General features: G+C 34.9%; 1 protein-coding gene across 1 annotated transcript; it reads left to right on the top strand.

Annotated features, from left to right (window-relative positions):
- The first annotated feature begins 5,222 nt into the window (after positions 1–5,222).
- LOC123524870 (uncharacterized) lies at positions 5,223–10,572 on the top strand. The gene is made up of 5 exons (XM_045303398.2): positions 5,223–6,705; positions 8,536–9,268; positions 9,564–9,677; positions 9,981–10,012; positions 10,158–10,572. Exons 1-5 carry the CDS (start codon positions 6,319–6,321, stop codon positions 10,542–10,544), a joined length of 1,653 nt encoding a protein of 550 aa, XP_045159333.2. The 5' UTR covers positions 5,223–6,318; the 3' UTR covers positions 10,545–10,572.
- Positions 10,573–11,617: the final 1,045 nt, after the last annotated feature.

The following is an 11,617-nucleotide window of genomic DNA, read 5'->3' as shown; positions in this document are numbered from 1 at the left end:
AACCCCAGGAGGGGGAAATTTTTTCTATTTTAGTACGTCAAATTTTTTTTTCTTACTTCCCCCCCAGGGCAGGGGCTGGGTTTTATGGAAACCATTCGTTTTCGTGTAATACATACAGCTTTCCATTTACAATTTTGCGGGTACCCAAAAACATTTTTCCCCTAATTTTTCTTTCCCTTCTTCTTTAAAAAATTTGGTTCTAAAATACGTTCATGCAGAAGAAATATAGTTTACGGAAAAGAAGGGTCTATGGCCCGTTTCTAACTTTTCTTTTCCCGCCTTTCTCATTTATTTCAAAAATCTCTTTCAACCCCTAGCATTCATAAGTAATTCTCTAAATTTTAAAACGCTTGTCTCAAAATTTTCAACATTACTTCTACCCAAAATTTAAATTTCTTTTTTAAAATCAAACAAACATTCTTTTTTTTCACTCAAAACCTGCTAACAAAAACAGGGTCTTTTCTTTCTCACTCATAAAAAACATGTCCGTAAAATTTTGCCCCAGGGTTTGGGTCCTATTTAATTTTTGGGTTTTTTTTTTTTAATTTTAAAAAAAAAGAGGGGAAACCCCCCCTTTTTCAAAAACATCTAATCCAAAAAGGGTTTCGGTAACGCAGTTTAAAAATTTTTGGGTAAAAAATTTAGATTTCAATTTACTTTAATATGCAAATCTTGCCTTTTTTTCCCAAAGTCATATACATAATTTTTTGGGTCCGCTATAAATGATTTTGTCGGGTCTAAGGGGTTGGTCTTAAGGGGGATTCTAAAAGGGGAAAAAAACCGTCGTAGCCTTTCATATTTTTGGGCAACAACTTTAAAGTTTTTATGTTGAAACAGAAAAAAAACCATTTCGCCAAATTTTTCCGCGGTTCCATTCCTTCAAAAGTGACTTCTCCCAAACCCCCCAATTTTCCCGGGGGAGGCCCCTTTATCTTCGTTAGCCAGGCCCAACCCCAGAGTTGTCATATTCGTTTGCAAAAGGGTACCGCATTTTTTTTAAAATAAGGGGCTCGGGGTTAATTCTTTATCAATGGATTCTGGGGCACCCCCGTATGGGACTAAAAAAATTGGGAAGATGCGGGGTTTTAAAACCCCCAAACCCTGCGTTTTAAAAATTTTTACTTTTTGGGGCAAGATTTTCATACCCGTTGGCGATTGGGAGTCTTTCAATAATTTTCCTATTAGGTACTTTCCAAATTTTTACCCCACTATGTTTCATCCCGACTACATTCAAAATCAAAAATATTTAAAATTTGGTTTTGATCTTCTTTTTCTGGGGTGGCTCTTAAATAACACAAATGTCCTTCCAAAAAAATTTCGTTACTTTAAATGCACATATACTCTCCGCACTGGGTGTTTTTCTTTCTTGGCCTTTTATCTGTTTAACACTTTATAGCATAAGGGGCACTTCCACCATTTATCGCATGTGAGGTTCCGGGTGGGTTTTTCCCTTTTTTTTTTCCTTTTTTTTGTTTTGGGGTATTTGTTTTTGTTTTTGATAGCATTCTTCTGAACCCACAGTCCATATTGCATTCTTAAATTTCACTGGCGTCTCTGTTTTAGGGGGATGTGTCACGTTTGCTATGTACAATGTTTTTTTTCGATTGGTGTTTTTTCTTTGGGTCCCCCCCCCCCTTTTTAATGGTTTTAAAGGGATTTTTTTACAAAAAATAAATTTGGGGTAAAGAAGCCGGGTTTCCTAGTAATTTTTATGGAAGTGATTTTCGTCCAATAAAATATTTTGTTGATGCAAGGAAGCTCGTCGGAATGGGGGGTAGTTATGAATTTTTTTTTTTTTAACCCCAAAAAAATTTGGGGCTAACTACTATTACGCGTACTCCAGGACTTCCCTTTAAAAGCCCTGATATCTTCTAAAATGGCCGGAAAGGGTCTAGGGAATCCGGGGCCCAAAGGGCTAATGGCTATTGCTAAAATTTTTGTTGTTGTTTCAGATTCTTATTGATCAGATTTACTGTAGTAAGTTAAAGGTATTTTTTTGTTCTCTAGTATGAGCCCGTAGATTACTTTTCTTTTGTTGTTTTTTGGGTTTTTTTTTTCCCTTCTTCTGGAGGGGAAAAAACGGTTGGTTTTTTTCCCCCCGTGACTCCCAAACGCTCTGGCCCCTAACATCTGGGATCATTTTCAAAAGGTTTAAATATAGATTTTTTCAACTGTTAAAAAGAATTGTTTTTTTCCCTTTTAGTTTTGTAATTCTTGGGCTTGGTCCACCCCTTTTTCCCTTTTGGTTAAAACAATGGATCCTACTGAAAAATCCAAAAAATCTCATCTTACGAAAGGGCTTTATTACTGTTGAGTACTTTCTCTATGTTTCCCTTTTTGTGTCTGCGTTTTTTTAAATGGTCCCCCGGGCTGGGGGGGGAACGGGCAATAGGGGGCTTTAAAAACCTTCCCTGATGTATAAAAAACACGCCCTAAATCGTTTTCCCCCCAAAACGCCCCCGGGTTCCCCCCAACACCCTGGTCAAAAATTGGTGAAGACCTTTTCTCCAAACTATTAAAATTTTTTCCTTTATATTTTTTCGTCCCCTTTAACTTTTATACGTCCTGTCCACTGCCCCCATTTTTTGCATACGTTTTTTTTTTGAAATTTTTTTTGTTGGGATATTGAAGGCCCCTTTGGGTCGGGTCTTTGGGGACGGAACCCGGCTGGGTCCTTTTTCCGCCACCCATCTGTAACCCCGGTGATGTGGGTGCCACTCCCCATCTTGAATACAAGCAGCCGTCGTTTCTTCCATCTCGTCATCAAATAGTAACGCTTTAATACACTCTTCAACTTCTCCCTTCTCTCTTACGTATTCCAGGGCCAACTCCAAATCGTGTGTGTTCTGGTCAGTTGGCTCTCCAAAATGTTGAGGAATGTTATTCAACTTTTCCTCGACAAAGTCATTACCATATTGCGGGTTCCTCAATTGAAACAAACGGAACCGCACACACGGGGAATCCTGTATCCCCCACGTCGCCGCAAAATTCATGAGCTCATCTGCGTCGGTGAAAGTATTCACGATAGTATCAAAGTTTTCCATGTTTCCGGTATGAATTCTAAAGTTAGAATGATTTAACTGACTCGAGCGTGTTCTTATATACTCGCCATAAAGCATTTCAAAACGAGGCTTGTATTTTTAGTAAGAACGTCATTTATCTCTATTCTGATTGGTCAATTAAAAATAGTAATACTGGTTTAAACAAGTCAAACTTGAACCGTCAAAGAATGGACAAGTTGAAAAGAGTACCTTTGTTAGAGGATTAAATCTTTATGTCAATACTTCTATTGATAAAATCAATATCCATTATACTGCATCCGTCCATAAGTCAACTTAAGCCAGACACTACGACGACTTTAAAGGGATTAACTTTGACAGTTGAATAGACTATTGTTCACGCATTTGCTCTTAAATAAATAAACGCCAGACATTGTGGCGACTTTAAAGGGATTAACTTTGACATGTTTACTTTTTATTGTCCGCCTATCCGGTCTTAAATCAACACATGCTAGACATTCTGACCATGATCACGTTTGATTCACTCATGACCTTATCTAAATATAGCTTATGAAGTCATTGTAAAAATAGGTCCGAGCAATACACTTATGATTGGAGTCATTTGGTCAGTAGACGCCAAGGAGGAAACATCGTAAGCAAAAAAAGTAGTCATTAATTTTCAGTAAATTATACTTCTAACGTGACTTTTTGAAAGAAAGCTTAATGTTTTAAATTAAAATATAATAAATATTTTGCTTTAAATTATTTTTAATAAGCTCTTTGTTTACCATACAATGTATTTATTCATTTAGGTTATAGAAAAATCTATATGTTCAAATATAATTAATATTTATTTGATTTTCTTGAAATATTTTGTTTTAAAGTTATCTCCCCGTCTAGGGCTGAGCACCTGACCCTCAATGTGCGCGAACACGCCCTAGATAGGTATATAAGTCAGCTCTATATACTTCTGGGAGATATAAATAGCAGAGTGAGGTCATTCTCAAAATAGGAAGATGATGTCATTCTAAAATTAGAATCCAAAATGGCCGCTGCGCATGACGTCATAGATCCAAGATGGCCGCCGCGCATGCGCAGTCGTGGGGCCAAACCGACGCCTATACTACTCTTCATGATAATTTAATTGCATTTTTATAAATGTTTCACAAACGTTAAATTTAAACTATTTGCTTTAATGATAATAATAACGATAATATCTTTAATATTATCATTATTTTTATTAGTATCAATTTGGTTTTGATATTATGTATTTTTTTTACAAAACAAATAAGAATAAACGATTTTGCGCTTTTCGTGACATTCTAGAGACGAATTGTCTTTTTTCTAGCCAAGAAATGAATTAACGCAAAGTGGGCACACCAATTGACTATTTGGATACAAAAAAAAATCTTTTTTTTTAAAGTTCGCTATTATCTTGCATTGAAAACGCTTTTTATAGCATTTACAATAACCTAACATTGACTTTCTTAATGGACTTGAAACATAAACTTATATGGAGGCTCTCTGCATGTTGATTTTCAACTTTTATCTGATGCATGAACTTGTAAAGACTTTTTCCTGCACTGCTCCTTTTCTTTAAAAGTAAAAAAACCCTGCATAAGTATCGGTCAATCAGCTATGCTTAAGTTCTCTTCGTTACAAATTTAACGATTTTGATGCAGACCTCAAACAAAACTCTGCGTTATACGGAATGCATGGTGTTATATACATTGTGTTTCATTTATAGATGTAAAGATTGATCGAATTGTGGGCGATTTGCGATTGTTTGAGTCCTGGTAGTGTCCACTGATTGTAAAATAAAATAGAACATTGTAAGCCGGTGTAACATTAAATATTGACCCCGTTGAAAAATGACCCCATTGATGAAAATTTAATGTTAAAATTGGCGGGGTCAATTCTCGACGTTGAAAAAGGACCTTTTGATCAAAAATGAATGTTAAAATGTTGACGGGGTCAATTCTCAACGTTGAAAAAGGACCCATGGGGTCAATGTTACACCGGCAGTCTCTGTATCATTTTCCGATTTGTAACGTGTTAAAACCAGTTCGCACTAAATCTCAGAATGTTCTAATTCCTATTGCTGAGTCATGTTGTTTTGTCAGTTGTTGCGTACCGGTGGGGTAGATATTCGGTTATCAATTTAACGATTTGTTAACATTATTTACTGTACTGTATGTGCGTCTTACTGTAGGATGGTGTTAATGACTTTCATAATATCTCTCAAGTGTTAACAAACGGCTGACTCAGTGTCATCCAAGTTTTGTATACGACTGATAAACACACTCGGTGTCAAGTCGATTGTCATGCTCGTTGAACATTTACACATAAATTGTGCGTTTAACATTTTCCCACGAACCATTAAATATTATTATGTGCTACTCTTATAACACGGAAAATATGTTTACGTAAGTTCTATGTATGATAATATATTTACGAAAGTGCAAACGGATTCAAAACAAGTTAGTAGGTTGGATTATAAAGAAGATATTAGAGACATGTACGCAGTACAGGATTACTACTGTGTTTATACCTTACTTGATCAAAATTTGCTATAATAACTAGTGTAGTACCATGGGCAAATAGGAAGAGTTAACATACGGACTTATAAAAAGATGAGATAATATCATGTTTCAAGTGTTTAGTGGTTAAAATTGTATATATTGATTTTGATAATATATTCTTTGTGTATATCTTACATATCGACCTATTAAACTTATAAGACAGCACGTTAAAGTGGCAACCTCTTCAGGACAAATAGGTGACACTTTTCAAGAACATGATTCTGGTTAAACACTGGATAATACGAGGCAAGATATTTAATGTACTATGCCATACCTTACATAACTCAGATTTTCAGTAAGTTTGGGCAAAGCAGTGTAAAACTTTCAGCAAAACAAACAGAATGAATAAAATGATGATAAGTTTCAAGCGCGTGATTACAAGCACAGAGACACAGTAAGCATATACATACATTTTATTTAACATACCGTGTTTATATATATATATCGATCTAATTTGCAATTACTTTGTGCAAGGCAGTGTAACATTAAGTAGGATAAAACAAGAGGAATAAAAAGATGAAGAAATTTAAACAGAAACCTTCTGGACGCGGACGACATTTTAAGCATATTGTGTTTTCAAGAGGAAAAAATACATTTACTAATTTAGACATGGAGAAAAGTAATAGTAGTCATTGTCGTTCAGAATGTCAAATATAATTGCATTTAAGGGTTCAGTAACTTACAGTGCAACATGAGTTATAAACGTTCATAGTATTAAAATGTAAATCAAGATAGATATGTCACACCGAGAAAAACGGTTAAAGTGGTCTATGGTGAAATACGATTTGAAAACAGGGCTAGATATTTTGAAGATGCCGTGTTTAGTGAAGGTGGCTTATGACGCCCTTGGAACGACATTTGAAGAGTCACAAGCAAATGGTGCTATTACAGATGCCTCGAACAGTTGTAGGATCAAACTTGAGAAGCAGTTAAGTGTTTGGTTTGTTCGTGCACGAGTTTTAGATTTAACTGATGTTGATTGGTTTACGAAGAAGAAAGGGAAGGAGTTTGTCAGAAGTCATGGTCGAATGGCTGGATCTGAAATTCTGATACCGCTAGAGTATGGCGGGAAAATGAGATTAAACGAGAGAATGGGTGGCACCAGATATTTCAGCATCCGAGAGGTGAACTAATGAACTTTATTGTAATAGTTTAATATTAGATAGTGATCTAATTCAAAATGTTAATATTTGATCATTCAGTTTGTTATAAACTCTTTTCAGATATGTTGTTTGTTTAACCTGGTGTATTCTGACTGTGTTTAAGAGATAACGGCTAATCTTTCAGTCTATAAAACCTTTACAGTCATATGTATGCGTTCTTTTTAAAACTAAAGTCATCGCTCTTCAATCAAATAGACACCATACTAACATTTTTAAAGATGCATTATACAGTCACAATTTCCATATTTGCAGTCTATTTCTCCATGCATGAAGAATATATCTGAATGTTTTAGATAATATTATTTCTGATAACAGTGCAATCATAATTTATTTATTGTAGCATAACTTTTCCTGCTGTCACGATACATGAATTCTGACTTTTCCCGTTACTTTGAGGAGCATTGTTTCTTAATAGTTTAATAGTGACAACACCATGATATTGCAAATTTCTAAACATTAATAGCATAACAAAATGTAAACATATATGAAGCGTGCCATGAGAAAACCAACATAGTGCGTTTGCGACCAGCATGGATTCAGACCGGCCTGCTGTTCGCTAATGGTTTCCCTAATTGCAACAGGGTTTCAAAGCGAACAGCATGGATCCTGACCAGACTGCGCTGATGTGCAGGCTGGTCTGGATTCATGCTGGTCGCAAACTCACTATGTTGGTTTTCTCATGGTGCGGCTCATATATTCGTTTCGCTTCTGGTAATTAGAAGGACAACTATTCATTTTTTAACAACTTAGTTGAATCAACAGGTTTCTAAGCAACAATAGCAGTTACATGTATAATACAAAAATGTTATAACATTATTGTAGCTCTGAAATTGTGTCAGCCAATATATATTAGGATTCTTTATAAACATCATTTTACAGGGCCAGACTGCCTTTTTTAAAATAGCATTTTCTAATATGATTTTTATTCGTTACACGTATTCGAAAAAAATATCGGCTGATATGTTTTCGTAAACATGATCGTACTTTAGTTGGCTCTACGGTCTGCTAACCACACAGTAATTTATCATAAGCTTTCTTGTAATAATAAATTTCTAGTTTTGTAGACACTTTGAAGGAGAATCAAATACAATCGAATATCTTGACTCACTATTGTCTGATTAAGTATTCCTTTCTGTCAATATGTTTACTGACTTTTAAGTCAAATATAGTATACCAGCTTTTTATATCAGATATTGATTTATCAAAACGTAACTGAAAGGTGAAATTAGCCACAAAATATCTTTAATGCCCTGCTCCGCTACTATTCAAATTCTATTGTGTGTATGCAACCCATGATTACAACAGGTAACAGTTAACGGCCACGCGCCACACTTTAGCACGCAAAACCACAGGTATTTTGTATAGAATTTTATATAAAATAGACTCTATTTTGACAGGCGTCACTGTTCATAGTCAGGATTTTCATGCTTTTTCAGTGACAATTTAAGGTTAAAAGGTAAGACTGGAGCAGGTCTTTAAGCACGATGTTGTAAATACCGTTGTATTATTATTTCATTTAGTTAGCTGACCCACATTTATTGTATGCCTTGTTCTGTACAGCATTCGCCTAGCTCTTAGATTGGACCCGCAACATCTAGAGTGGTTGTACAACCTTGTCCTTTATCTTCTGAGTGAGTCGGCGAGCTTAGCACAACTAATATTCTTTAAAAAACAACAATAACAACAACAAAAAAAAACAACAACAAAAACAACATAATCTCCACAATATGTATGAAAAACTAAAAGAACAGAATGAGAAATTGCTTATGTTTCCTTTCTTTTTTATTTCAGATTATTCAGGAATTTCCCAGATTTGTCCGGGTAGATAAAGACACAATATGTGCATCACCTGGTGTTCAGGCGGCGCAAATTGTCGAAAAGGGGACAATACTTGAACTAGACCGCGTAACCAAAAGCATTCAGACCATCAGAGGATCACGAGAAACCTACCTAATTTGCAAAGATAGTGCAAACTCACGAGAGCTTGCCTTCCGACAGATGGCACCAGTTCAGTTCACAAAAGTTCCAGATATGACTAAAGACTGTTTAAAAGATTTTGTCGAGCATTTACCTCTACCCCAGGTTGTAGAATTTTTAAACATTAATCCATATGACGTCATTTCCGTTGACGATGACGATGCAAGGGACCTGCTAGTCATTATGTCGGGTCCTGTAGAGTTGCTCGGACTCCAGATGGAACACTTTATTGTCGGGAAAGTAGATGAAGGTGATGCTAATATATGTGATATAATTGCTGTCCCACTGAAGGATAATGTGTTAGAATCATTTCTTGTACATATACCAGTTGAAGAACAAACTGACAAACACACATCTGTTACGTCTGCCGGTGAATATGTAGATCTCGCCTTGAGTGATGAACAGCTATATGACTGTTTACAGCAGAAACTGTATTTGCGTTACACAGACGACGAAACTCCTTTGATCTTACGATCAAACAACTCAGAGGTTTTTAGTTATGAAGTGGAGAACTTACCAGACACTCCGCCTATACCTGAAAAACTTGGTAAAATGTTCTTAAATTAGATCTATATTAAGTAAGGATCAGTCGAAATGACATAATTATCATAGCCATGCAAAAAACAATGTTTTAAACGTTGAACAGCTAAAATGAATCATTGTTAAATATGTATTGTTGTATTATGTTCATTTTTACATGATAACTAATGCACATTTACATTAGCAAACTAGAGCTAGCATCTAAATCTGTTTTACATTTATTAGATATATCGTGTTAACTAAAATGTTCATGTTTCTCCTAACATGGCTTCTTTGATATGATAACACACTTTGCTTTTCAGATGAGTGCCCTTTAAAGCACACGTTGTCAGCACAGCATGTCAGTGGAGACCATAAACATGTTAAAGATAGACCAATAAATCGGAAACGATTCTTTTCTGCGAATGATATAGAACGTAAGAATATCATATTTAAGTGTTATTTTCTGCAACCCTATATCTAAACAAAATGGGGCTAAAAGCCATTTCGGTTTCAAAAGCAGTTGGTGTTCTTAGAAAGGTTACTTATAACAATATTTATGTTTTATAATTTAGTAATAATCATTTGAGAAAGTATTCACATTCGTGCTGTAACATGTAGAACGTGTGCAGTGTAACAATTAAGAAAGCTATTAAGATGATGCATTAGCCGAATCAATGCCGTAAGAGTCATGTGATACTACATTAATCTTTGTAACTGTGTTTCTTTCTTTTTTTCAGGTAAGAATATCAGTCAACGTTCTGAGAGAGAGGTAATATGTTTTGAATATGCCAATACATACTGTGATCTGTTTCAACTTCAAAGTATTACGTCTGTACGCAATTCAAAATTTAATACACATTGTATAAACAGAAATGGATACATATCATAAAATGCTATATAAATTTTTTTTTCAGCAAAATGGCTTAAAAACCTACCTGTCACATCTATCCAGAAGAATGAAATCGACTGCCTCACAGATTCTGTTTGGAATTGAAGCATTTTCTGGTGCCGTTGACCAGGATCTGGAATATGGCGGGAGACAGATGCCTTCATGTAGAAAGGATAGGAATTCAAGTGATGAAAAGAGGATGGGATTTATCTGTTACTTAGACACTGAATTAACAGATGACACAATTGTGCCATCAAGTAAATATTTGGTGACGTTAAATGAGTCACGTAAGAGTGATAATGTTATTAAGGACGACATAGTTTACGCTTCTGTAGATGTGTTAAAGAAAAACAAAAGTGCAATAAAAGTTACTCACTTATGTCCCGTATGCAGAGATTTAAAGCTGCAGTGAATTTATACAATAAATGTTTGAAATATTATTATTTTTTGTTTAGTATATAAATATGTTTGTTATCGGGCTATGAATAGGTAACTGATTTTCGAATACCCGGAAGCATTTTGTTTTCTATTTAGTCTACAAGTGTGTTCACATTCACTGTTTTATTTGCCTTTTTATGCCAAGATATAGATAATTGCCTTATTGATTAGGCCAAACCTTCGCATGGCTCTAATTACTGTCCTTTGATGTAACGATCAGTAATATGTACAACATTAGTATATCCATACTGATAAATTTACATCAACGAGACTTCTAACGCTCCTCGATATTTTTGGCAATATCTTTATAACAGAGAGAAGAAACTTTTCAAATTTCCAATATTGTTTGAATAATGTTACCAATACCGTATATATTTTTTTTAAAAATGGAGTAATACCATAATATCGTTTCATGTATTTTACGACCTCAAGCAAGACAAAAACTTTCTCTTTCCTGTCATGACTTTGACACAGATCTAACTTTTGTTTGATATTTATTTGTATCATTGATAATGCAATAACTTATTTATATACCCTTACACTCTTTTGAAATGAATTGCATACCTCTGCTTTTTTTCTAAGAATAACAACTGCAGAGCAAGGAAAACTAAATGTGCAGATTTGTTAATGATACAATGTGAAAGTATGTGTTATCTTTTTGCGACAATATACTGAATGTTGAGAAGGTATTGCGACCAGTCAAAATGCTCGGTTTTATTTACCTGAAATAGAACGAATATTCAATTTTACGCTCTTGGTAGGGTCGCCAAAGTGTTGCATATGACAAAAAAATGATAATGTCTTAACTATTGAAACATCAAATACGTTTGATTAAATTTAATGACCATGCAAGAATCATACATTTTTACAATTTGTCTACGTTCATGAGTTAATTTGAAACTTAGTGTTCCATACGTTCAGCGAAAATTTGATTTTTGTTTGTTAATTATTAGCTCCTTGGATGCTGTTCCACATTATGAAATGTTGGTACGTCCTAAAAGACATTGACTGGATTTGAAATCCATAAATCGGCTCAGCGAAGCAAAT

The sequence above is a fragment of the Mercenaria mercenaria genome, chromosome 3, assembly GCF_021730395.1.
Source record: "Mercenaria mercenaria strain notata chromosome 3, MADL_Memer_1, whole genome shotgun sequence".
In the NCBI taxonomy this organism is placed as follows: domain Eukaryota; kingdom Metazoa; phylum Mollusca; class Bivalvia; order Venerida; family Veneridae; genus Mercenaria; species Mercenaria mercenaria.
Note: the sequence above shows the minus strand (reverse complement) of the source record. Positions and strands in the feature narration are given on the sequence as shown.